The sequence below is a fragment of the Perognathus longimembris genome, chromosome 4 (genome assembly GCF_023159225.1).
Source record: "Perognathus longimembris pacificus isolate PPM17 chromosome 4, ASM2315922v1, whole genome shotgun sequence".
Classification (NCBI taxonomy): Eukaryota; Metazoa; Chordata; class Mammalia; order Rodentia; family Heteromyidae; genus Perognathus; species Perognathus longimembris.
The window spans coordinates 84,342,594-84,368,174 of NC_063164.1; the positions used below are offsets into that span (position 1 = coordinate 84,342,594).

General features: G+C 34.9%; 1 protein-coding gene across 5 annotated transcripts in view; it reads right to left on the bottom strand.

Moving 5' to 3' along the window:
- Positions 1–1,491: 1,491 nt before the first annotated feature.
- Ccnt2 (cyclin T2) overlaps positions 1,492–25,581 on the bottom strand; it is a 29,830-nt gene continuing 5,740 nt past the window's right edge. Inside the window, exons 3-10 of one of the 5 annotated variants that reach the window (XM_048345589.1) lie at positions 20,284–20,407; positions 16,777–16,905; positions 14,917–14,977; positions 13,502–13,564; positions 10,187–10,232; positions 8,364–8,527; positions 5,421–5,491; positions 1,492–4,944 (exon numbers count right to left, since the gene is read on the bottom strand). In XM_048345589.1, the coding sequence (XP_048201546.1) occupies positions 3,523–4,944; positions 5,421–5,491; positions 8,364–8,527; positions 10,187–10,232; positions 13,502–13,564; positions 14,917–14,977; positions 16,777–16,905; positions 20,284–20,331 (2,004 nt within the window). In that variant the 5' untranslated portion in view covers positions 20,332–20,407 and the 3' untranslated portion in view covers positions 1,492–3,522. Of the gene's footprint in view, positions 4,945–5,420; positions 5,492–8,363; positions 8,528–10,186; positions 10,233–10,358; positions 12,014–13,501; positions 13,565–14,916; positions 14,978–16,776; positions 16,906–20,283; positions 20,408–25,581 lie in introns of those variants that run through there. The other 4 variants (XM_048345590.1, XM_048345592.1, XM_048345588.1 and 1 more) reach the window with 4 other exon arrangements.

Genomic DNA, 25,581 nt, shown 5'->3' on the forward strand with positions numbered 1-25,581 from the left:
AATTAGCAATTTTAATTCTCAGCTATAAAAGAAAATGTGCTTAAAATGTTTTAAGGCAAAATATTTGGTTAAGTAACAAAAACATTCTAAAGTGGTCTCTGCAGCAGACCACAAATCATTTCTTCCATTCAAATGGAAAGGCCAAAAAAGATAAGAATTCTTATATAGCAATAACCTGTTGGTACAAATACCAGCATTCTATCATGACATTCTCCAGGAAACCACACATCATGGTAGATTAAAAAAAGAAAAAACAAAAACTAGGCATTCATACACACAGACCAAAAGAGGATATTCTTAGTGGAGGAACACAAAGGTGCAATGCCTGTGTGTCTCTGGTCATATAAAATATTTATCAGAATGAATTCCAGGAAATGAAAACCCCTCAAAACTCTGAATACTTACAGAGGCCAAGATGTACATGCACTTTCTCAGAGAAGCTAGGACAGATGCCGGTTACTTGCAAACAGGTAACTCTTGCAAGGTAAAGGATATAGCCACCAATTTTGTGAAGCAGTCCTTTGAGAATACAAACATCTGATAGCTTTGGTTCTGAAAATAACACACTTTAAAGCAGCTAAGGCAAGTATTTAGAAGAAATAGATAAGTATTGGAAAATTAGTTGAAAGAGGTAGTAGTGAGGCCTTTCTTTGCAATGTGCTTCTGGGTAATAAGGTTAACAAATATATGGTATAGGGAAAACACAACTTAAAAATGAGTCACTCTTTTATAGGATGTTTTAAAGATAATGTTTTTTAATATTTCAAATATTTAAAAAAACTCATCAAAAACGTTATCACCTTAACAGTACTTTGCACATGTGGAATTTCATACCTAAATTTGATACTATTTTGGTTTATTTATGGCTACTTACTTACAAGACTCACAGTAATAATGTCCATTCATCATCTGAGTCTTTTTCTTTGGTAGAGTCTAATGGGACCAGGCAGATGAACTATTTTATGCAGATGGTTAGAATGAATTCATGGTGATACGAATTAGAAGGGTTTTTCTTTATGAACATGAAACTTTAAAGGGTTCTGCATTTATCCCCACTGTGGTTTTGGAAGCTTAATATCCTGTTCAGAGGTTAAAGAGTTTGAATAGCTCACACAATCCTGTAAAAGTCACAACTGGCTGCCCTTTAATAAATAGTCATTGTAAAGAATTACATTTACAGAGTGAAAAGTGAATACATAGCATTTCAAATTCAGTTTTGGAAGTACTAGTAAGTACTGACCATAACAATATACACTAGCTATCTTTTTTTTTTCAACTGTCCATCATTAGCACCAATAAAGATTCAACAAGATTATCTTTATTCCCACATCTCAAAACAATTCTGCAAATTCTTAGTGAAGTTTAACTATAGTCACAGACCTTAAATATTCACATTGTTTTCTATGTCATACTGAAAATAAGTTCACTACTTTTCTGGATATTCTTTACAAAATCTTATTAAAATTCCTGGTATTATTACCCCACCCCCCCCATTATACAGTAGCACAACCACCCCATGTCATTTTACATGATAGCTCTGTGGAGGTTTCACATCTAAATTACCAAGAACAAAACCCTTCCCTCCCTCATCTTGCACTCAGCTTAATTCTATACTAGTCCTTGGATTATGTACCATGGTAAAGTATAACTGTATCAAAATTACCATGTTTATGGATACAACATTATGCTACACAGAGCAACAAAGTTACATATAATGACAAAGATTACTAATGTTATGCAAGACAAGAACAAATGTGAGGACATGCTACCTAGGCAAAGTCCCTACAAAGAGGCTCCTAGTATGTCAAAAGTTCAAATAACATCGACAAAGTAATGAACAATTATTTTAAAAAATTATAAAGCTACTGGCAACTTAAGTAACTGCTAAATAAAAGTAGATCACAAGTTCAAACCTCTAATATTTACAACCACAATATACTTGAGTAAAATTACAATTGTGCACATACCAGTAGCTTTGTAACAAAATAGCTCATATACACAGAGGAAAAATTAACATAGTCTTCAGTTCAACCAAGGTTGAATCCAACCCTCTTAAAGATACTCAACAGCTTGAAGATTTACCACAGAAAAAATTCAAGATTAACTGAAAAACAAGAGCCAGACTACTGGCATTTAAACCAAAATGTACGCAAGTTAAAGCCTATTGTTGGATCAGGAGTCAGATGACTGTGCAAACTTTACCTCAACAGGAATATACTGAGATGTGCAAACGTAAAATCCTCCACTACAGGTCTGCCTGGAGGCTGGCATTTTTTTTTCTCTTAAAAAACAAAAAACATAGCTTCCTGATAACAACCATAAGCTATAAATACAGGTACAATGCACAGTCAGTGATATTTTATTTTTATTTATTATTAGTATATAAAAGAATCGAGAGCATAGGTTTATTTTCATTTTTATAAGGAAGACTGTATTTACCTGAAAAAGAAATATGGCATCACAACGCAAACACACCTCAGGGGAGGAGTATAGTAAAAAATATGGTGTTATCGTGAATGCTAAAGGAAGCAATCTCAGCTTACTATTATATGTAGTGTTTAAGTTCTTTAAACAAAAAACTTACTGATTCTTCACTATGTATGCTTTTGTAAATTTAGTTTTTAAATCACAGTAATCCACATAACCATCATTAATAGTTGTTTTATGGTACTGCAACAAGCCAACATTTAAATGCACTTCACATCAAGAGTATGTAAACTTTATTTTTTTTTCCTCTTCAAGCCTTCAGAAAATTAGGGGCTATTTCATTAGTCAATCTGGCCAGAAACTCTGAAGGCAGAATTTGAGTGCTCTGTAGTGCATAAGACTACCTGAGGCACTGTATACCCATCTGGTAGTGAAGTGTCTCCCCATCAGTGGCTTCCAGTAAGGCCTAGAGTTTAAGGTTTACATGAAAAAGTGCCACCTTTTAGATTAGTGATGGACTCTGACAAGAGAAAATAAAGTTATTCTGTATATTGTTATACTTACAAGCAGCTCCAATCCTGAGTATTTATGGTAATATCTAAACATACAAAAATGTATGTACATTTTTCTCCACTTTCTTGTAAACAGTTGTCAGTATACTGTTTTATCCCTTTATCATTGAAACATGCAAATCATACATACACATATAAATACACAAAATAAAACAAGTTACACTCATCCAAAAGCCAAGCAACAAAAAACAGCTACAGTATTCAAATTATAAATAATGAATGCTTGACGCATCTTATATTCCTAGAAGCAGCCAGCCATTCATCCTAATGTTCTCAGCTGCAACTGTAGAAATACTGAATTTTGCACCTTCCATGCTTTTACAGTATTTATAACACTATCATATGTGGAGATAAAGACTTGTTTACTATAATCTCTTCTTTTCAGAATGACGAGTAAAGCAGCACTTACAAATATTGAAGCAGTGGCAGCAAAAGCATGTGTTACCACTGCTAAATCAGGAGGAGGTTTTCCATTCTAACAATTTTTAAATTAAAAAAAGGAAAAATTGACCTAAACAAATGATTACATATTCATTCCTTGGGCACTTAACAGTGAGTCCAGCATGTCGAATGTGTCTTTGTAGTCCATATGCTGGCTGTTTGTACTGTACTCGTGATTGGCATCAGGACCGTTGGTCTCCACTGGTTTCTTGTCCAGTTTCACGAGGGTGCTGAGATGTCCGTAGCCCACCTGGTATGTGACAGGGGGAGGGGGTAAGGGATGGTTAAAAACAGAGTTGTGAGAGGATATATACTGCTTAACAGAGGAGGAAGAACTAGATGAACTACCTGAACTTTTGGAACTTTTGCTCATTTTGGAGTGATGGTTGTAAGAGGCATCATTGATATGCAGCTTCTTTCTTGAAGAACTGGAACCAGAGGAAATGCCATCACTGCTCAGGCCAACTGGACTCCTCAAAACTGTAGGTGGTATTCCATCAGCACTGTGTTTACTGGCACTGCTGCTGCCAACATGTAAATGGGAATGCTTGTGGCCACTGGCATGGTGGCGGTTTGTGGGATGTTCTTTGTGCTTCTCCTTATGGTCTCTGCTAATATGTGGGCTTGAATGCTTGCTCTTTCCACTGCCTTCATCAGAAGAGCTGTGTCTTTCTGAGGATGAAACTTTAATCTTCATTTTCAGTTCCTCTTTACTGGTGCCTTTATCAGTGGGTGGTATTGGAATTCTTAATTTCAGTAATCCACTCTTTTCTTTTTTCTCTGCCATATATTTTTCAGTCTTTTCGGCATTTGTGATGGGAATTTTCATTTTAATGGGAGAAGTTACAGAACTGCTGCTGGCTGCCTGTGACTGCACATGTTTGTGTTGCTGTTCTACCTGGGCAGCCATATAATGATCCCTTACATCGAGATCAAGAGTTTCTAGCTTACGCTTTTCTCTGTATTTATCTAAAGACATTTTATGAGGAATTACTCCAGGAGTAGCAGGAATTGGCCCATGATGTTTACTGCTCCCTGCTTTATGAGCATATTCTTGCTTAACAGAAGAATGATCAGATATTTTGTCAGGTCTGTGATGTAACCCTGAATGCAGTGATATAGAAGGTCCCTGCTGGAAGTTGATGTTGTATTGGCTACTAGACAAAGATGCTTCCTGTTTCTGTGAATATATTGGTTCTGTCCTTGATGTTTCTTGATGCTGAGGCCATTCTTGGTGAGATGACAAACCATATGAGGTGCTGGGCATTCCCGTTGCTAGCACTGACAAATTATCAGATGTACGGCTGTCCTGAACAGAAACATTTCCTGAATTTAGAGGTACTGGTGGAGGAAATGTTGATGTAGAAGGTTTCTGAAAACTTGGGTTTGTAGGCACACCAGTGACACTATCTACTAAAATGGAATTCTGGACTAAAGATGAACCCAGAAGTGGTGTCTCTGATACTTGTCCATCTACTTTTGGTTTCTGAGCCGCCTGAGTAGCCTATTTAAATAAAACACAAAAGAAACAATGACAGCAAAGAGATGTAATACAAACTGTTCCTAAAAATTTGGTATTAAAAGATGAAATAAAATCACCTGGTTTCAGGATTTTATGTTATCAGTACATAAAAATGTCTTAGAGGCATAATAGAAGGCTATAAATCGAAAACTCTAGTTTCTGAATTAACCCTAACTCAGTATTTGAGATAGTAATGTAGTTTTTCAGCTTCCTCATTTGTAAAACAAAGACAGTACTTCTACCAGTCACTGTACGAATTAAATGTAAAATGCATAATGTATTTTATAGTCCACTGAAAACAATAGCTGAATAAATTGAATATAGGTATAGTTTTCGTATACTGTAGTTATATGGGAATACTGGAAAACAGATTATTTAACCATGTAATTTCAAACTGGTTGCTACACGATTGCTAAATGACAAACTGATATTCTGTTAAATCCTGCCAATTCTCTTACCCTCCAGTTTCGAATCCTCTTCAACCTACTAGGCGTTTTCTCCAATATTTGTAGAAACTCATGTGTTAGCTCTAAAAATAAAATTTAAATTTAAGACTTAGAATTTAGAAACTTAGAAGTGCCTTTAGGATTTAAATTTCTCTCAAGTGGGCACTACTAAAAGGGACCTTAAAAGTCTATCTCCTTAATTGTTAACCTTCTATTTAACCATTATCATATATAGAAGTAGACAGAACTGATATTTTAAAAGCTGAGGACTTTTTTAACACAAGAATACTCTTCACACCAATTTTATTTGCTTACTTAGAATCTCTGGAAAATTCAGTAGTACTAAAAGTAGCCCAATAGTAGTGGTTTGATGAGGGAAAAATCCATTAATGGATTCCTTAAAATTAGTGAGCAAAAGATCGAGGAAAAGGATACTTGTATCTCAATATTTTTTCATTAAGATAAATTACTCACTATGAAGAGAGAGTACTTATATAGTGGAAAAACTCAGCAATACCACTGTAACCAGCTGGAACCACAAGTGGGAAAATGTATTAGCATGATGTACTACTTTGCTATGATGTGTCAAACAGGGTAGGATCTACTTCTGTAATTACCCTTGCTAAAAATGCTTAACTTCAATTATGAGAAAATACCCAGCCAACCACAACTGGGAAAGGCTCTGTCAAATATAACGGTCTTGTCAACCACTTCAAGTGCTAAGATCATAAAAGTAAAATATCAGGGACCAAAAGAGATGAAAGACAAATCTGATTTAATTGATAGTTTTTTAATCAGTATTAGTTTTCTAGCTTTAATATCATACATTGTTATGTAAGATGTTAACAATAGCAAATGGGTAAATGGCAAATAGGAATTAAAAGGTTTTTTGACCAACACTCAAGGCTTCCTAGCAATCAATACTATTACTGTAATATAAGTTACCATGGTCAATTTTCTAAGTTTATGATTACAGTTATCACTGAGTACTTCCATAAGTGGTATGGTTATAATGTTTTCTAATCTAAAATAGTTTTATTAGTAGTTACTGGTACTCTAAAGACAAATAGTCAACTAAGTTAGAATATCCTTTGTGGCATGTTGATCAAAATAACAGGAAGGATCTCCATCAATAAACTAGATTCACTTACTGTTTTTAGTACAACAGTAAGTTTTCCTGAACACTATTTTATACAAATGCTAAGACTAAAAATTAACAGATTTATGGAATGTTTCCAAAAAGCACATAACAAAAACACTATGCCACTACACAACTAACAGTTGTCACAAGCATAACTATCCAAAACTAGCCACTGAAATAGGTATGCTAACAATCACTTCATAAACCACTATCAATTTTACAAAATGTGTAACTTCCTTTACAATTTCTTGAGTACTGTAGTCTGAGCTTTTTGACAAAGTTTGGATAAAATAAAATCTAATGCCTAGAGCTCCACTTCCTCATTTGAAAAAAGTAATTTTCTACCCAACACTAATAAATACAGCAAATACAAGATACTTCTGGGCCCAACATTAATGAGAAATTGTTTTGATTCAATTTCTTAATTGCCAAGAAAAATGCACACTTATTTTTCTTAAATATTTTATTTACTCTGCTGAATTTTATAGCAGAGGAAGAATCATTCAACCTGTGAAAGTGAACAAGATAATATATGCACTGAAGCCACAGAATGATACTTAAGTGTTCAAGATTCATAGTCAACTGCTTTTCAAATAAAAAAAATGAACTTGTACATTTTCAGAAATGCAAGTGGAGGAGTATTTAGGTAGTTCCTATTATGTTGTACACACACACAAAAATACCAAACCAAACTGACCCACTCCCCCCTCCCACCCCCGCAACTTTAGCCTAAAAGCAGAAAAAAAGGTAAACTACTTTTTGGTCCTTTGTATTTCCACATTATATATATGTTAGTTATTTTTTTTAACAAGGTCTTAATTATTGGCTACTAAGGTAAGGCAGTGACATAAAAACCTTGCTTTTAAGGTACAGGATAAATGAAAACAAGTAAATTCTCACTTGTTTTGTTTTAGGTGTCATTTCAACCCACTGAAATTAAATATCCCCTGGACAAACTATAAAAACCTGACAATCTAAGGTAAATAGTATAATCAAGTAGCAGTAATGTGTTCTGGGAGAAAATTCTCAATAAGCAAGAAGAAAAGAAAGGAATGTAACAAAGTATATTTTAGAGCAGGTGTAGGCAAACAATGTGACCAGGTCAGCACCAAATATGGCTTGTCACCTGGTTTTTTGTTGTTGTTGGTCAGTCGTGGGGCATGCACTCAGGGCCTGCCTGCTTGCTGTCCCTGAGCTCTTTTGCTCAAGGCTAGCAATCTACCATTTTGAGCCACAATGCTACAGCACCATTTCTGGAGTTCTGGTGGCTAACTGAAGATAAAGGAGTCTCAATGGGGACTTTTCAGTACTGGTTGGCTTTAAACTGTGATCCTCCTATCTCAATCTCCTGAGTAGCTAGGATTACAGGCATGAACCACCAGCACCTACTTGCTACTTGTTTTTAGAAACACTGTTACACTGGGCTGGGGATATGGCCTAGTGGCAAGAGTGCTTGTCTCCTATACATGAGGCCCTGGGTTCGATTCCCCAGCACCACATATACAGAAAATGGCCAGAAGTGACACTGTGGCTCAAGTGGCAGAGTGCTAGCCTTGAGCAAAAAGAAGCCAGGGACAGTGCTCAGGCCCTGAGTCCAAGGCCCAGGACTGGCCAAAAAAAAAAAAAAAAAAAAGAAAAGAAAAAGAAACAATGTTACACTGAAATACAGCTCCATTGTTTATTTACAAATCACTGTGGCTGCTTTTCAGCTATAGTGGTAGTTTTAATTTAACAGAAATCTTATGGCCTACAAACTCTTGACAACTATTCAGGTGAGTAATGCACACAAGGAAAGATCTCTTCTCTCTACTTACCATCTAGTAACTCAAGAGTAACTGTGGGATCCACATATTCCCACCAATGCTTTCCATCAGTTGACACAGGAATCTCCCAATTGGACCATTTGCAAGCCAAATGTATGCATACACATGCTATCACTGTTGGTTTGTACTGAAGACAGAATGTGGTAAGATGCAGACTGTTGTAGAGCAGGTTTGAAAATGAAGAGCCATAGAAATTCAAATATGTAAGACAAAGAAAAACATTTGCCAGTAAGATTAAAGTAAAAATAAAACTACAGAGGTTTTCTTCAAGTCTAGATTATATAGCCTTATTTTATCAAATTAAAACAGCAATAAAAATTTAAGAAAATCCTAGATTATGAAACTTCTCTCACCCACTTCCCACCACACATATCTTACTAATATGACTATTAAAAATACCCTGCTTTTAAATTAAGAGTACTACGTAAAAGGAAAGGAAAATAGTATACTTGTAGTCATTATATACAAAATTTAACACTATAAACTTTTGTGGTAGTTTCTATTATGTCTTAGCAAAAATGTAAAAAGAAAAAAAGACTATAAAACAAACTGCAATTTCAATGTCACATTATAATCAAGGATCATTCCAGACCTAATCATTAGCAAACCAGACTTTACCATTACCTATGTACATCTGTGTTCTTTCCAGCAAGGGCATAAGAAGAATTTACCTTCAAACATCAGGGCTCAAGGTAGCTAAATACTACCAAAAACAGTACCTTGTACTCCCATTTATTTATTTTTGCCAATGCTGGGGCTTGAACTCAGGGCCTGAGCACTGTCTCTGGCTTCTTTTTGCTCAAGGCTAGCACTCTACCACTTGAGCCACAGCACCACTTCTGGCTATTTTCTATATATGTGGTGCTGAGGAATTGAACCCAGGGCTTCATGTATACGAGGCAAGCACTCTACCACTAGGCCATATTCCCAGCCCCCTTTTACTCCCATTAAAAAAAATTGTTTATCATGCCATAGACTAGATTTCTAACCAAAGTTTTTAAATCCCACCCCCCCCAATACCTAGTGATAGAAGCTAAATCCCAGCACATGTGATGTCATTTGCCAATCCAAAATTTTAAATGAAAGCTGTCAGAGCCATATAAATTAAAGACCACACAAAGCTAGTTTGGTATCCTTTTCCTAATGGTCCCACTTCAAAACTCTCTGAATTATAGGAGACATCAAACATATCTTAAAAGTATTCTTCCAATTCAGTTTCAGAAATGATGAAATGTTTACTGAATAATCACAAATACATTTTTTACTGAAAGGAAGTAAGGCTTTTAAAAAGTAAAACACTATTTATACAACTGACTGACAGGAATTGATAGGACTATCCTGCTTGTGAATATTATCTAGGAAAAAAACCCTAAATTATGTAAGTTTTATTTAAAAAACTTTTAACGTATATTTTAAAGTTAAGAGTGGATCAATGTGAAATTAAAAAAATGGTCATTTAACTATAATTGTAAACTAGAAATAGCTTTATACTTACCAAGTTGCTCGAATTTCTACGTTAAGTTTAGCTCTTTGTAATCTTTAGCTGCTATTCAGGCTACCAATTTTAGACTTATGCACTCACAAATCGAGAATATGTCATCAGAAAGCACCACTACACTTCACATTGTGCATTTAACCCCTCTGTGCCCAAAGTCCCTTGTACAATACACCGCAAAGCAAACAGGAAGGTACCACCACAGTAGATGGTCCAGTCTCCTGTTGCAACAAGGGTAAGAGACACATTGAGGGGACCCTGCATTAAAGGAAGCTATAGTGTGCTACAACAGTGCAACAAAGAGGGTCAGGATAACAACCTGTTGGTAGCCATGAAATAGGATGTCTGTGCCAAATCCTTGCTTGCTGTAAGAAAAGGAAAAAAAAAAAAAAAAGGAAGACAAGACTATGAGCTCAAACATGTTACCATCAAAAAGTTCTCAACGCAACAAAACTTCAAAGATTTGTACACAAAAAGTAAATTTTACTTACTACTTACAAATATCACAAGAGCGCCATCATTTTCTATACTACTGAAAATCTTCAACAACATTCACTCAAATGTTTCTTGCTATCCCCCAAAGATCTGAGAAACAAGCCGATTTGCTTTTAGCTAGCCAGTTACAAGGGCTAAACTTGTTACTAAGTTAAGCATCTAGTCAGCTAAAAGTTGAAATAAAGCATTCTCCTGGATTAAAAAAAAACAGAAAAAAAAACAGAAAAAGGAGAACAAGAAAAGATTTTTGAAGTCTAATACAAAACACAAAGAGTTGCCTGCCAGAGTTAATTAATCCTGGCAGTATTTAAGCTGTCTTAAATACTTCCAGCAGAATGAAACAAAACAACCCCAATCCCCCAAACTTAGCACAAACTCACTCAGGTCTTCATCACGTTATTAAGCACAACAGAACAACCTAGAAACACACTAAAGGTGCAGATATAGGAAGCTCATTGTATTATTTTTTCTTTTAATGTATAGATTCCAGTTAAAGATATGTGTAGAAAAAATTTGAGTATTCTCAGAGAAATCAGAATGCTTCAACACTATCCCCAACAGAAAAGTAATATTTAATTAGCTTCTCATGACAGTGAAAACAATTTTCCCACCCATTCGTTTTCCTGTCTGGTATTCTTTTAATAGAAATGTCCTTGCTATAAACATTGTTCTTCCTTTCCTCCCGTATTCATAATCACTGCTCTCCTAGGATCTGTTCACCTCAGTTCCACCCATCCCTCTAATACCAGGCCTCAAATTCCTTTCCCATACTATTTTTTAGCCATGGCACCTGTAATCCCTGATGCCCCATGTGGATCATCAACATAAGGGTTTTAACAAAAGGGATTTGGGTTTGGCAGAGTTGTGCTAAGGAAGTGTCAAAACATCAGATGTCTTGGAGGCAGTATGACTTAAGTATTGCATTCTTTCCTGGTGGAGAGGGAAGGAGAAATCACAGAAGTGAAAGGTCCCTGATAAAATAACAAGCCAATTCTGTAGCAAGGTAGCATACTGGGGGAAGGGAGGACTTTACAGATAGCAATTTACCCCTCCCTGAAAAAAAAGCATAGAAACATAGACAAAAAGGAAAAAAAAAAAGCTCTATCATGTTTTCACCCACGGAACATAACTAAGCTCAATAATATATGAACAGTCATTGTACAAATTCTACACTGAAAATTCTAACAGAGTAAAGAAAAGACATCAAACATGAAAGAATGTTCTTAAAAGGAGAGGTACTGCAGTTACCTGACGTGTTAGACAAGTGAAATCAACATATCCATGGTTTGTATGCAAATCAAGTTTTTGTTTTGGATGTTGTATCAAATTTCTACTTTCTGTGACTGGTTTGAAAATCCAACTTTATTTTTGACTAAAGTAATTAATATAATTAAAAATACACTAATCATTCCAAATCAGGTTCTAATCTTAAGAGTGAATTACATGATTTTCTATTATTCTTGCAAAAGCTTGGCTTTTACTTTTAAGTTATTAGTAAAACAAAATTAAGCCAATTTTCTGATTTCAACATCTACAACTAGTTACTATATAAGTCTATAATATTAGGGATGAGGATGTGCTACAAAATATATTCATATAGGGGCTGGGAATATAGCCTAGTGGTAGAGTACCTGCCTCACACACATGAAGCCATAGAAAAAGCCAGAAGTGGCGCTGTGGCTCATGTGGTAGAGTGCTAGCCTTTAGCATAAAGAAGCCAGGGACAGTGCTCAGGCCCTGAGTCCAGTCCCCAGGACTGGCAAAAAAAGAGAGAAAAATAGGTGTGTGTGTGTGTGTGTGTGTGTGTGTGTGTGTGTGTGTGTATTCATATAGACACGAATAACAGGAATCAATAAAATATATTCGAGCTTATAAAGTGATTTAGTGATAATGTGGGCTATTAGGGTAAAAAACATTAAATGAGGTTTTAAAAAGGTTTACTTGAACAAGGACACTATAGTTATCAGACTACATTTGCTTTTTAATGCAAAAACTAATATTTTGGTATAAAATTTAGAATGAGTAAAATGAGAACATTTAGATAAACACTAATAACAACACAAGATTGAAAGCCTGGGTGGTAGTGGTAGTGTAAAAAAAACTACAAAATTTTATTAGGCACACTAAGTGTCCCAAGGGAATTGCTATGCACATCTAAACAATTCATTTGCAAACAGGTAAGCAGAAGTAAAAAGTAGCCCAATATGCAACAACTGTGTGAAAAGTTATTTTTAGCATTATGACATACATTGAATTTATTAATAGTAATAAAAGTACTATGTTTTACATGCTATAAAGCAAAATAATACAAAGATTTCATATTCCTATTTATAAAAGCTATTAATAGGTACCCCAATATGTATATAAGTTTAAAATTTTCCATCATACATAAAAAGGAAAATCTTTGGCATTCTTTTTTTTTAGTCATGGAGTTTGAATTCTGGGCCTGGGTGCTGTCCCTGAGCTCTTCAGCTCAAGGCTAGTGCTCTACCACCACTTGAGCCATAGCAACACTCTGGTTTTCTAGTGGTTAATTGGAGATAAGAGTCTCATAGCCTTTCCTGCTCAGGCTGGCTTTGAACCTCAATCCTCAGATCTCAGCCTCCTGAGTAGGTAGGATTACAGGTGTGAGCTACTGACACCTGGCTCTTTGGCATTCTTAGTAATGCCAATTTTCTAAAAAATTAAATCAGTTTCATTTAAATAAAAACGGGAAAACTATTTCCCAAAATGACACATCAACTAACAAATGGTTTTATATGAAAGATCTGAGGTTGGCTCAAAATTATTCAAGCCAAGAAGAGTTTATTATTTTCTGCACTTATGCACTAATGGCTTAAATCTTAAGTATGAACTGAAATGTGCTTGGGATAGCCTAATAGGGGAGTGATTGTTAGTATCTGGACATTCTCTAATTATACAGTAAGCAGATGTTCATCTAGGTTGAAGGGAAGCCAGTGCACAAATAGATGAATAGGTAAACATAGAACACTAAAAAAATATTAACTTCAAAATTACATTTACTGTATATTCATAAACCCAATAAAAGACCCAAAGAATAAAATAATATCCAAACCAATTACAGATGACAAAAGGAAGAGCATTAATAGTTATCTTAAAAGTTCCAAAGATCACTTACCTCTTACTAACTGGGTACATTTCACTACATCTGTGTGTGGGTGTTCAATGGTGATTTCAAAACCTGAAACGATAAGCATTCCCCCCCCAACTACTTACTACTACTATAATTGCCTGTGAAATACCATTTACCACACAACTGCTAATATGTAACACAGCCTTTACTTATTATTAGTTTTCTTAATACTGGCATGTTCCTTACACTTAAGAATGTGAATTTATTCAAGTACAATGTCTCAATGAAGGGAACTGAAAATGTGGCTCAAGAGGAGGAGTTCCAGACATGAGCAAAAATGCCAAGCAAGAGGAAGAAGCCCTGAGTTCAAGCCCCAGTATTGGCACAAAAACAACATCTCAATGAAGGAACTAGACAAAAATACTTAAAAGATCAAGGATAATTTTATTCAAAATTCCTAATTAACTTGTGACTGTTGTCAAGTCAAAAACACATAAAAACAATGGCAAAGAGTAACATTAACAATCAACAATATTAAGCTGGTCCCATAGTTAATTTAAGCAGGGAATGTAACTTTCTTAATATCCAAGTCTTTCTTCCAGAATATGTAAAAATTACTTCTTTCATAAATGCTGTTGGACTACTGTGGCAGAAATAAGCTTTAAATGATATTTATGTATAGTCCTCTTAGTTTTATACTACACATAAGAACAGGAGGTTGAGATCTAAGGATTGTGTTTCAAAGTCAGCCATGGCAGGAAAGTTAGAGAGACTCTTAATTCCAATTAGTTACTGGAAAGCTGAAAATGGAGCTGTGTTTCAAGTGGCAGAGTACCTGCCTTTGAGTGAAGAAGATATGTGACAGTGCCAGGCCTGGAGTCCAAGCTCCTATACTGGCATGTATGCCAACACATATACCCCAGAAAAAGGCAAGGACTGAATGTTATTTAAGTCTGAACACAGCTCCAGGATATGTAAACTACACTCATGGACCATTTGACTCTACAGTGTAAGCCACACTGCTTCAACTATCTGAAAAAGGCTGGGGATATGGCCTAGTGGCAAGAGAGCTTGCCTCGTATACATGAGGCCCTGGGTTCAATTCCCCAGCACCACATATACAGAAAATGGCCAGAAGTGGCGCTGTGGCTCAAGTGGCAGAGTGCTAGCCTTGAGCAAAACGAAGCCAGGGACAGTGCTCAGGCCCTGAGTCCAAGGCCCAGGACTGGCAAAACAAAAAACAAAACAAAACAAAAAAACAACTATCTGAAAAACCAAATAAATCAGTGAGGTTATTTACTATCAAATTATGCCAAATGAGATTCAATTTTAGAAAAATGGCTTCTTTTAGCAAGGTAACACTAGTGTGGTCAAAAACCTGTTTTAATAAAATTATTCTAGGAATATTTTAAATTTAGAATATTGCATTAAAGAACACAAAATTGATGCCAAGTACATACCTAGTGTTTGTAGCATTATAGTTTCAAGTAAAACCAGTTCTTGAGTTTGCTGAAGATAAGCCTGCCAGATAGAAACAATTATTGAAATGCTTAAGATATACAATATAATATTAGACTACCTGACCATCATATCTCATAAGAATTAGACAAATAACAAAAGAATCACAGCAGCATAGAGGGTGAAGAAAAAAATATTTTACTGTGACGTCTAAATGGAATCACTTCCTAATACAGGAGCTGTAGTCAAAGAATGAAAATGAACTAAAGGTAATGCAAGAGTATAGGCTGATTGAAAAAAGATGTACTTTTAACTATATAGGCATGGCTGCTTTAAGATATAGTAGACAGAATCACCAAACCAAATGAAAATATTAAACTCAATCTGCTTTTAAGCTAAAGTCTTGTAAATTCAAGACAAACTCAAAAGTCTTGTCATGTGGTACTCTTTGAAAGTCAAAGTTAGTTGATGAGTTATTTACCCTTCTTAGGAAACACAAAGATAAAATCTTTAATCATTCCACTAGATGAAAAGAAAAATAAGTTGGATATAAAACCAAAATAATTTATTATACAACCATAAAGACACAAATGCAAGAGTGTACATATTTAAGTTCTTTTTTTTCCCCTTCTTTTTCCTTAAGTTGTTTTTTTACAGAGGTGATGTACAAGAGGGTTAAATTCTCTGTATATTTTAGAGATTATTTTCCTTTACTCTGTGGAGAAAGGATAGGTTGAAACTCTTTTGCCCCACATTATTAGGATCATGACAATTGACCCAGATGAAAAAGAAATATTATGCAAATAATTTTTGACTGGTACTGGGGCTTGAACTCAGGACTTGGGTACTGTCCCTAAGCTTTTCCCTCAAGGCCATTTGGGCTACAGCTCCACTTTTGTCTTTTTGGTAGTGAACTGGAGTTAAGAGTTTCACAGAATTTCCTTCCCCTGCTGACTTTGAACTGTGATCCTAAGCTCTCTGCCTCCTGAGTAGGTAGGGTTACAGGCATGAGCCACCAGAGTGCAGCTTACACTTATTTCTATGAGGCACTCTGCTAACTCCAGAGATTAAGAACACCTTTGATTGTATTTATGCCACCTTTTTAAAGGTCACTGGCCTGATTCCAGAATTTGAACAATACCCTTAAGCATTAACTAGAAATAACTGAATTTGTAAAGTTAATAGGAGCTATAAAAATGACAAAACAAGCACAAATTCCTTTATAATATTGACATTAATATTTTAATATAAAAGCCAACATCTACAACAAAGTTTCATCAATATAATCAGACACATTCTATTAATCTGGACTTTAAACATGACCTAAGTCAAATGGAATCAATACAACACAGTAGTCATTTAGTAAGAAAAGGCTCTCAGTTAAGTAACTCACAAGAAAGCTACAAAAATCATTTTAAAGGCTTACAGTTCTAGGTTCTATTTTAAGATTTCATAGAAATGACTATAATGATTCATTACTGATCTAGAGGCAAAATTGGAGTTTTCCATTCCTTCATGTACTAACAGTTTAACAGTTATTCACCTTTTGGTCTCAAATATACCACTACTGAGAGTAAATGATATCCTCTAAACATCAGAAATTTTCTGTGAGGATAAAACAATCAAATGTGAAGTACTAGAAAGTAAATTTGTATAAAAATATTTGAATTCAAAGCAATCAGAATGACATCTAAGTTATGAACTTGTATGAGATATTTTTGCTACATGGCTTCCTGGCATATTCCTAAGTGGCAATAAAAAGAATTTGAAAGGCAATACTAATTGAATTATACTTTAATTAGGATTGTATTATAAAAGCTCCAAATTTACGAAGAATAAAGAAACCACTGAAATTTACATACATCACATTTTGTATCCAGCAGTGGATCTAGGGGATGAAGACAAGCATGTGCTACTTTTATAACATGTTCAAGTTTTCGCGCCTGTTCTTCTACTTTTGCAGCCAAAAATAATGCAGTAGGTGATATTATCTGCAGGAAAGATTTTTAAAAAATGGTCATTTAAAAAGTAAATACATTTTGAGAAATCCCTCTACTTTCTAAAAGGAAAGGTATACAAATAAATGTTCTGTTTAATGGTATAAACTGTATAGTGGGCTACAACAGGATTCTGTACTGGCTTCAAGTTCTACCGCTTGAATGACCCTTTTGGTTTTAGTTTGTTTTTCAGATTGAACTGTTGTCCTAATCTATCTCTGTGTCTTAAGAGAGAATACAATCATGTACCATCATGATGGGTCTGAATTTTAAAAGTTTTTATATATACTAAGCCAAGAATTCTACCTCTGAGCTATACCTTTAATCCTAACGTAAGTTTTAAGTTATTAATTTACACATTGTGGAGGTAAAGGGAAAAAAAATCAAGCAAGATGATGATGTAGTTTAAAAGAAAAAAGATTAAAAAAAAAGGGTAAAATCCCACAGTGAATTGTTTTGAGGGCAGAGATTTACTTTCTAAAACTTTCTGGTTTTAAGTAAAACAATCCCTTACACAATTAGAAGTTAGACATCTTATTTAAGGGGGAAAAAAGGATTCGCAAGGAAAAATGCTAAAAAGTTTGAATGCAAATATGCCACTTAATACCCTTATTACATCACTACAGCAATAATAAAAGCAGCTAGAAAACCAGGGCAAAAGAATAATGAACTACCACTTGAGTCACACCTACACATCCATCTTTCTGCTGGCTAACTGGAGATGTCTCATGGACTTTTCTTCCTTGGCTGACTTTGAACCTCGATCCTCAGATCTCAGCCTCCTAAGCAGCTTGGACATGACATGAGATTTAATCAGTAAACTTTGGATAGGAAAAGAACTTTTATTTGCAAATGAGTGGAGTGAAAATGACTTTAAGCTCTCTTTCTGCAGTATGAACTTTAAAATAGACCTTAAAAATGTGGTTTCTGCAACAGTATGGATGTTAAAGGTACCATCTCCAAGGTGACACTATTGGGAGGTACTATGGACTTAGTGAGAAGTTTTTAGGCCATTTGGGGCATGCCCTCCAAAGAGATCATTGGACCCGGCCTTTTTGTCTTTCTGTTATGAGGTAACCAGTTTACTTGGTCTTGATTAGCTAGCTGCCTTTGCAAGAATCCCAAAGCAATGGAGCCAGAACAGTTAGCTAAAATATGCCTTTTCTCTTTGTAATTTAATTGCCTTAAGTATATCATTACACTGACAGAAAGTTGACTAATACTGTTTTCCACAGAAACATCGTTACCTTAAATGGGCAGAATAACGATTTTACTATTTATTATTTTAGAATAATAATTATAGCTTGGAAGAATCAAGAATGCTCAAAAGAGTGACTTAATCTGAAAGTAGAAAAAAGCACAGACTTAAGTTATTCATTTTCTTGCACTGCATGACTGCTATCCAATGTTTGCTGAATGAATAAGATATCGAGAAAATATAAAGGTATTAATATCAAAGTATTACAAAACTAAAATAAAAATCTAAGAGTGTCAACAGTGAGCAAGAAAGCCTAGCGAGAACATAAGAGCCTGAGTTCAAGCTTGGTACAAGCACAAATCAATCAGTCAATCAATCAATCAATCAGCCAATGCCCGCACAAAAAAATTCAAGAAACATTAAAAAAAAAAGACACAATTTCTTATCTATTACCTTGATGACAAAGAGAACAGTGAGTCTAGCTTTCAAAAATGCTAGTCCTTTAAGAGCTCAATTTTTGTAAATTAAGTAACAGAGACTCAAGTCAAAAGTCAAACCAAACTTCATACGATACCCAAATTTCCTTCCTAATCACCAGATGATTCCTCTTATTTGCCAACAGGACATTTATAAGTTGCCAACAGACTTTTATTGGTAAACTTCTTTCAAAGATTTCCCAATCACTGCTCCATTCCCTTCATAGATCTTGTGGCAGTATTAACTTTAAGCTTTACTATGAAGAAAAATTTTAAGATATCCACTTTTCTCTTTAGAAGGCAGTCTCAAAGAAAACAAAGAATGAATACCAATAATTTTAAAGTTTCATAAATTATTTTACCAAGTTAAGTTTCCAGGGAAGCTGGGTGCTGGTGGCTCACACTTATAATTCTAACTACTCAGAAGGCTTAGATCTGAGGATTGCGGTCTGAAGCCAGCCTGCCAGCCCCTGCATGTGGGACTCCTATCCTATCTCCAATAAACTATTCAGAAAAAGCCAGAAGTGGTGCCTGTGGCTTACATGGTAGAGTGTTAGTCTTGAACACAAAGAAGCTTAGGGACAGTGCCCAGGCCCTAAGTTGACACCCCATGACTGGAGGGGAAATAAAGTTTCTAGGGAGTCAAGCAGGATATATTCCTGGTTTATTAACCAATACCCCTCACTGAAGTCTTTTTGTTCCCTTTACACAGGACTCAATTCTCATTCTGCTTCCGTGTAACACTAATACACAACACTCTTCCAAAGCCCTTGGTGAAATTAGCTAACTCTATTTACATTTCCTTCTTAGCAGCCTGTAAATATTTTACTCTATCAGGGTTGACTATAAAGAACAAAACGCCTTTTTAGATAGATACTTGGTGAATATGTGAGGCTTAATTTAATAATGACAATTAAGGTGATCAAATAAGGTACTATTCCTTTTGTATAGCCTAAAAGAATTGTTTCAAGTAATAGAAATATTACAGTCTGTTGCTTTAAAAGGGGTTGAAGGCAACAAACATTCATTAGCGCATATAAACCTAGTTCAAAGCTAGAAATCATTACCAGAATTCAGTACTATTAGAGGGATACAGACAATCAATTTGGTTTATGTGACCAAACAATTATACATGAGTCTCAATTCACTAGGGACACTCACGCACTGTTTCAGCATGCTGGTATTTAGGTTTAAAGTAAACTTTCTTAAATTACTGTTGCCAAAGGGGGAAAATGTCAAAGAAAGTTGATTTTTAAATAAGTATTCAGAGTCTGTCACTCTAGCAGATGTAAAACTATTTCCAGGGAATGCTACATTCTCAAGACAAATATCTACAGAAATATGCCATACAAATCATGAAGAGGGAGAGTCAGTGGTGATGAATTCATCAGTTAAGAGTGGTCAGACTGAATGAACCATTATGTTACTTAGAACAGTGTCCCACAGGAATATATCTTCAATATTACCATCCTGAAATTTTAAATGATTGTATAGTGTTGACTTTAAATTAAAAAACTGATTTAACAAGCTTTTAAAATTAACTCTCTTCTTTCTTCCAGTTTTAAAAACTTTATTTTTTCAAGATTGTGTTGCAGTCCTAAGTATATTTAAACACTATAATTATGACACTTGACATTACTTTAATGATTTATACCCATATTCCTTTCCTTTTCTACTCCTTTATATTTCCATTCCTACCTCTTGATCTGACTCCCTTCCTTCTCCATCTGTTCTCCTCCTGCCCATTCCTGGCCGCTGTCTCCCCTCTCTGCCATGATGCCCTCACTGCTGACATTCTTCACTCTCCAATGCTGGCTTCAACCTTGATAGTTGGAGGCAAGGTCAGTTGAATTAACAAAAGGCCTGTGTAATTGCTAAGTCACCAAAGATGGATCTATCAGTCAGTTTCAAATGAATCCATTCTGGTACTTTTTTTTCTTTTATTAAGTAGTTGTATGAAGGGGTTATTACCATTCAACATATCAGTTTATAAGTACAATGTATCTTGATCGATAACACTCCTTTTTGGTCCTCTTGTAATAATCTTGGTACACATATATTTAATAACCAGTGATGCTATTTTATTGTACTTCCAACTTTAAACCAACTGAGGAAAGAAAGAAGCCAAGAAGCAAAGGCTTCCATGTTTGCTAACATATTACCAATATTATTCTAATCTGCTCCTATATTTCTTATTTAGGTTCTACATACAAGTGAAGCTATTCTTTCCTTGTCCGAAATATCTCCCCATTTCAGCTCCAACTAAGACTATTATAACTACTTGTAGTGCCTGGTAAAAGTTTCCTTAATGTATCACTAGCTCTAATTGCCACAACTACAATTTGAGAATTATTGTAGTATATATAAAAGGGTGTAAATTTAGTGAAAATACAGATACATCCTAGAATAAGAGCAAGAAGTAGAACTTAAGAGGAAAAAAGAATAGTCCACAAAAATGGGATAAAAATACGCATTTGTTGGTATATATAAAAAAAAATCACCATGCTATCCGGATTAACTCAGCAAAAACTTTAGCAATATGCTAATAAGTAGTTTACACCTTTAATTTTGTTGCAATGAAAACATTAGCATTTTTAGTATTACACAAGATGCCATTACCTCAGTCTGGCATTTTATTTTCCTATTCATGTAATTATGGGAGAAATACTGTCACATGAGAAAATTCATATTGAGAATTTAAACAATCTTCAGACTGGATGTTATTTAGGATACCTCATTACATTTAAAAGATACTTGACTTAATAAAGTCTGAAAATATGGCCTAAGTGGTAAAAGTGCTCGCCTTGTATACATGAAGCCCTGGATTCGATTCCTCAGCACCACATATATAGAAGAAAAAAAAGCCGGAAGTGGCGCTATGGCTCAAGTGGTAGAGTGCTAGCCTTGAGCAAAAAGAAGCCAGGGACAGTGCTCAGGCCCTGAGTTCAAGCCCCAGGACTGGCAAAAAAACCACACCAAACCAAATCAACCGAACAACAAAAAAACAAAAACAAGTATTGCTGAAAAGTGGTCCTAATTAAGAGAATAAGGGCTGATTTCTCTACCATATTTAAATATTATCATACTAAATATGTGTAGCACAATCTGACATCAACTTTCTAGACTGGCGCTGGTGGCTCAAATCTGTATCTGAATATCATGGTTCCAAGTTAGCTGGGGCAGGAAAGTTGGTGAGACTTTTATTTCCACCAGACTACCAAAAAAGCTGGAAGTAGAACTGTGGCTCAAGTGATAAGAGTGCTAACCTTGAGCAAAAAGAAGTCAGGGACAGTGGTCAGGCCCTGAGTTCAAGCCCCAGGACTGGCACACAGAATAAAATAATACCCAAAACAAAACAAACAAAAAAAGGTCTATAATAAAAATAGCAACTTAAAGTATATTACAGTGTCTATAAGCCCACAATATTAAAAAATAGATCTCAATATTAAAAAGTCCTGTGAGATACAAACATTAATACTACAGAAGTTTCCAAATATGCTAAACAGTTCTTACCCATTTTCCCTCAGATGGCTTTTTATAAAGAGAGCAGTCATTACTCTCCTCAAATTTACAAGCCCAACAAGATTCCCATTGAAATTTCAGGGGCTTTTGTTACCTTTTTTTTTTTCTTCTTCCTTTTTACAGACAACAAATGAGCTGATCCTAAAAGTACTATGGAAACACAAAGGGCTAAGAATATCCAAAAAAAAAAAAAAAAAGTTGGCAGAGTACAGTGTCTCTCAGGGGGCAGAAATCAGGAGGATTATGGCTCAAGGCCAGCTTAGGAAAAAAGTTCTCAAGAGCTCATCTCAATGAATAAAATCTGGTTATGGTGGCGTGTCATTCTAGCTATGTGAGAAGCATAAACAGGAAGAATGTAGTACAGACTAGTTTGGATACCAGGATACCCTATCTGAAAAACTGAATCAAAAAGGGCTGGGGACATAGCTCAAGTGTTAATGCGTGTTAGCAAGTGTTAATGCGTGTTAGCAAGATCCTGAGCTGACAGTTCAGTACTGTTCCTCCCCACAAAGGAAGACTGAATCCAACACTTACTAAAAGCTGCTTTAATCTAAGGCTATATGGTATTAACATTAAGGATAGACATAATAGATCATGTAATAAAACCAAGGAATTCAGAAATATACCCTTTTATTTATGGTTGATTTATTTTTAACAAAAGGTACTGTAACAATCAATCCTATAGTCATAAAAAAGTTCAAACTTCTTGGCATTATATACAATTATCTCAAATGTATCAGACTAAAATTTAGAAGCTAAATTTATAGCTAAATTTAGAAGAAAACAAATCTCTTTGACCATATATTAGGTAAAGGATTCATTGACATAGCACCAAGAACAAAAGTACCAAAAGAAAAAAAATTAATCAAATGTTTGTGCTGCAAATAATATTACCAAGAAAGTGATAAACACAACACATACATTGGGAGATAACATTTCACATCCATAAGAATAGCTAATGAACTCATGTACAGATATTGGAACCTTTATACACTGCTTTAGGAGAATAACACGGTGTGGCTAATATTTGGCAGTTCCTGAAAAATGTTTTAAAAGACCTGTATCCCAGGTTATTGTAGTCTTGAATGACCACACAATATATACATACAGCAATTCTCTTACATATACATCCAAGACAAGTGAAATCATGTTCATACAAAAACTTACATTGAATGTTCAGAGTATTATTTGTCATGAAGTAGAATAAATCTAAATGTTCACCAACTGATATAGATGAAGGTACAGTCACATGATGGATAGATATTATTATTTAGGATTAAAAGTGCACATGGGCGTTGCACCACCTTTGAATCTTGAAAACAATACATTATGTCAAAGACCACATATTACATGATCACATTTGTCTAGAAAAGGAAAATTATTGAAATTTGGAAATTGTTCATGGGTACCGGTTCTTTTTCAGGGGTCAAAAGTACTCAATATTTAGATTGTGGTGGTGATTGTAGAATTCTGAACAAAACATACCCTTTGAATTATGCATTCTACATTTTACAGTTTGTTAGATAACAAACCTTGATAAAATTTTTTAAAAAACTGCTAATGTTAAAAGCATCTATTTAGTATATCTCTTTAAGTACTTAAGGTAATACAAAATAACTATTAACACCTACCTTAGGACAAGGATCATAGAGAAATCTAGTATCCTTTTTTGTGATCTAACACAAAACTTTCAAAAACAGGGCTCCAAATTCTTAGCATTTCCCCTCCCTGCCTTCTTAGTTACTATTGTTTTTCCTCAAACAAAACTCAATGTCAGTCTTGTAATTTTATATTTTTAAGCAGAAAATAATTATCTTTCTCATTAAAAAAACCTAAACAGTGGTCTCAATTTGAATACATACAAGTGGCTTACAGAACAAATTAATACAATGTAACTCCCAATGGTTATTTTGTTGATACAAATAAGCCTAACCTACTGTTAAATGGAAATGTTAGCTATAAATATAACCTACAACATTCTGGAAACCAGTTAAAAGCAATTAAACAAGGAAAATTACTTGCAAATCTCCAATTGATATAAAATACTAGATGCTATATTTTATATATTTTCTCCACATTAGAACTTAAAAAACTAGTCTTACATTATATTATCTCAACTCAGATGTTAATATTTCAAAGTCAAATTATTTTACCTTCAGTTATTTTTACAAATTTTTCTGAACTTCAAAAGGTTGTACAAGGGCTAAGAATATGGCCTAGTGGTAAAGTGCTCACATCTCATGTGCATGAAGCCCTTGTACCACATATATGGAAAAAGCCAGAAGTGGCACTGTGGCTCAAGTGGCAGAGTGCTAGCCTTGAGCAAAAAGAAGCCAGGGACAGTGCTCAGGCCCTGATTCCAAGGCTCAGGACTAGCAAAAAAACCAAAACCAAACAAAAGGCTGTACAATGGGGTGACAATGTCTAAGTGTCTAGTGTTTCTTGACAGGTCACTCTTCTCATCATTCTCTCCTATCTCACCTATCTACTCCCTTAGACTCATTTCACATTTCTCACTTGCTTTTTGACATATGTACACTGAATATTCTTGTGGTAATTTTTAAAGTTTATTACAAGGAAGTTTCTCAGTACACTAGTTAATATTTTGTGTGTTCAATAGCCAGTTTTAGTTAGCGCCTATCACGTTGCTCTAATCAGTTTCAAACTCATGAAAATAAAGAAATAAAATGTCCTAAATGTTCCCAAGTACACAAAAGGCACAAACTCTTTTAGTCATTTCCACATTAGACAAGTTTAAAATAAGTAATTTTAAACTGGGTAATTTTTCTCTCACCTAGGAGAATATATGTTCCTTAGGTAAAGTACTACTTAGGAAAAAAAAAAATCTCATCTTTGCTTGTGCCATTACTAGGAACTCAGATTATAGGATATGGTCTTACTGTATGTATAGAGTATATAAATGACTTGCAAAGCAAGTTATTTATTTTTAAATCTTAACACTAAACAAGTGAACTTTGTTAGCCTCCCAAGAAAAATACCACAGCAATTCCTTAAATATGGCCACTTAGGGAGTACTTAATAGGCCGATTTACAATTAGAAAACTTTAACTTAAGTGTAATATATTAGGCGAATATACCAAAATACTGGAGGGTTATTTCCTAGGATATGTATATATTCTCATAGTAGAATGCACAATGATCTAACTTGATTTTCAGTTCATCAAACTACCACAACCACCTAGTGTGGGTGGCTCATGCCTGTAATTCTAGCTACCCAGAAGGCTGATATCTAAAGACTGCAGGTCAAAGTCAGTCTGGGCAGAAAAGTCTGAAAGATTCTTATCTCCAATTAACCAGCAGAAGACTGAAGTGGAGTTGTGGCTCACGTGGTAGAGCTCCAGCCTTGAATGAAAAGCCAAATGAAAGCCCAAGGCCATGAATTCAGGCCCAAGTACCACCACAAAAAGATAAACAAAAATCAGCCTGGACACTCACATGCAAAATAATAAAGCT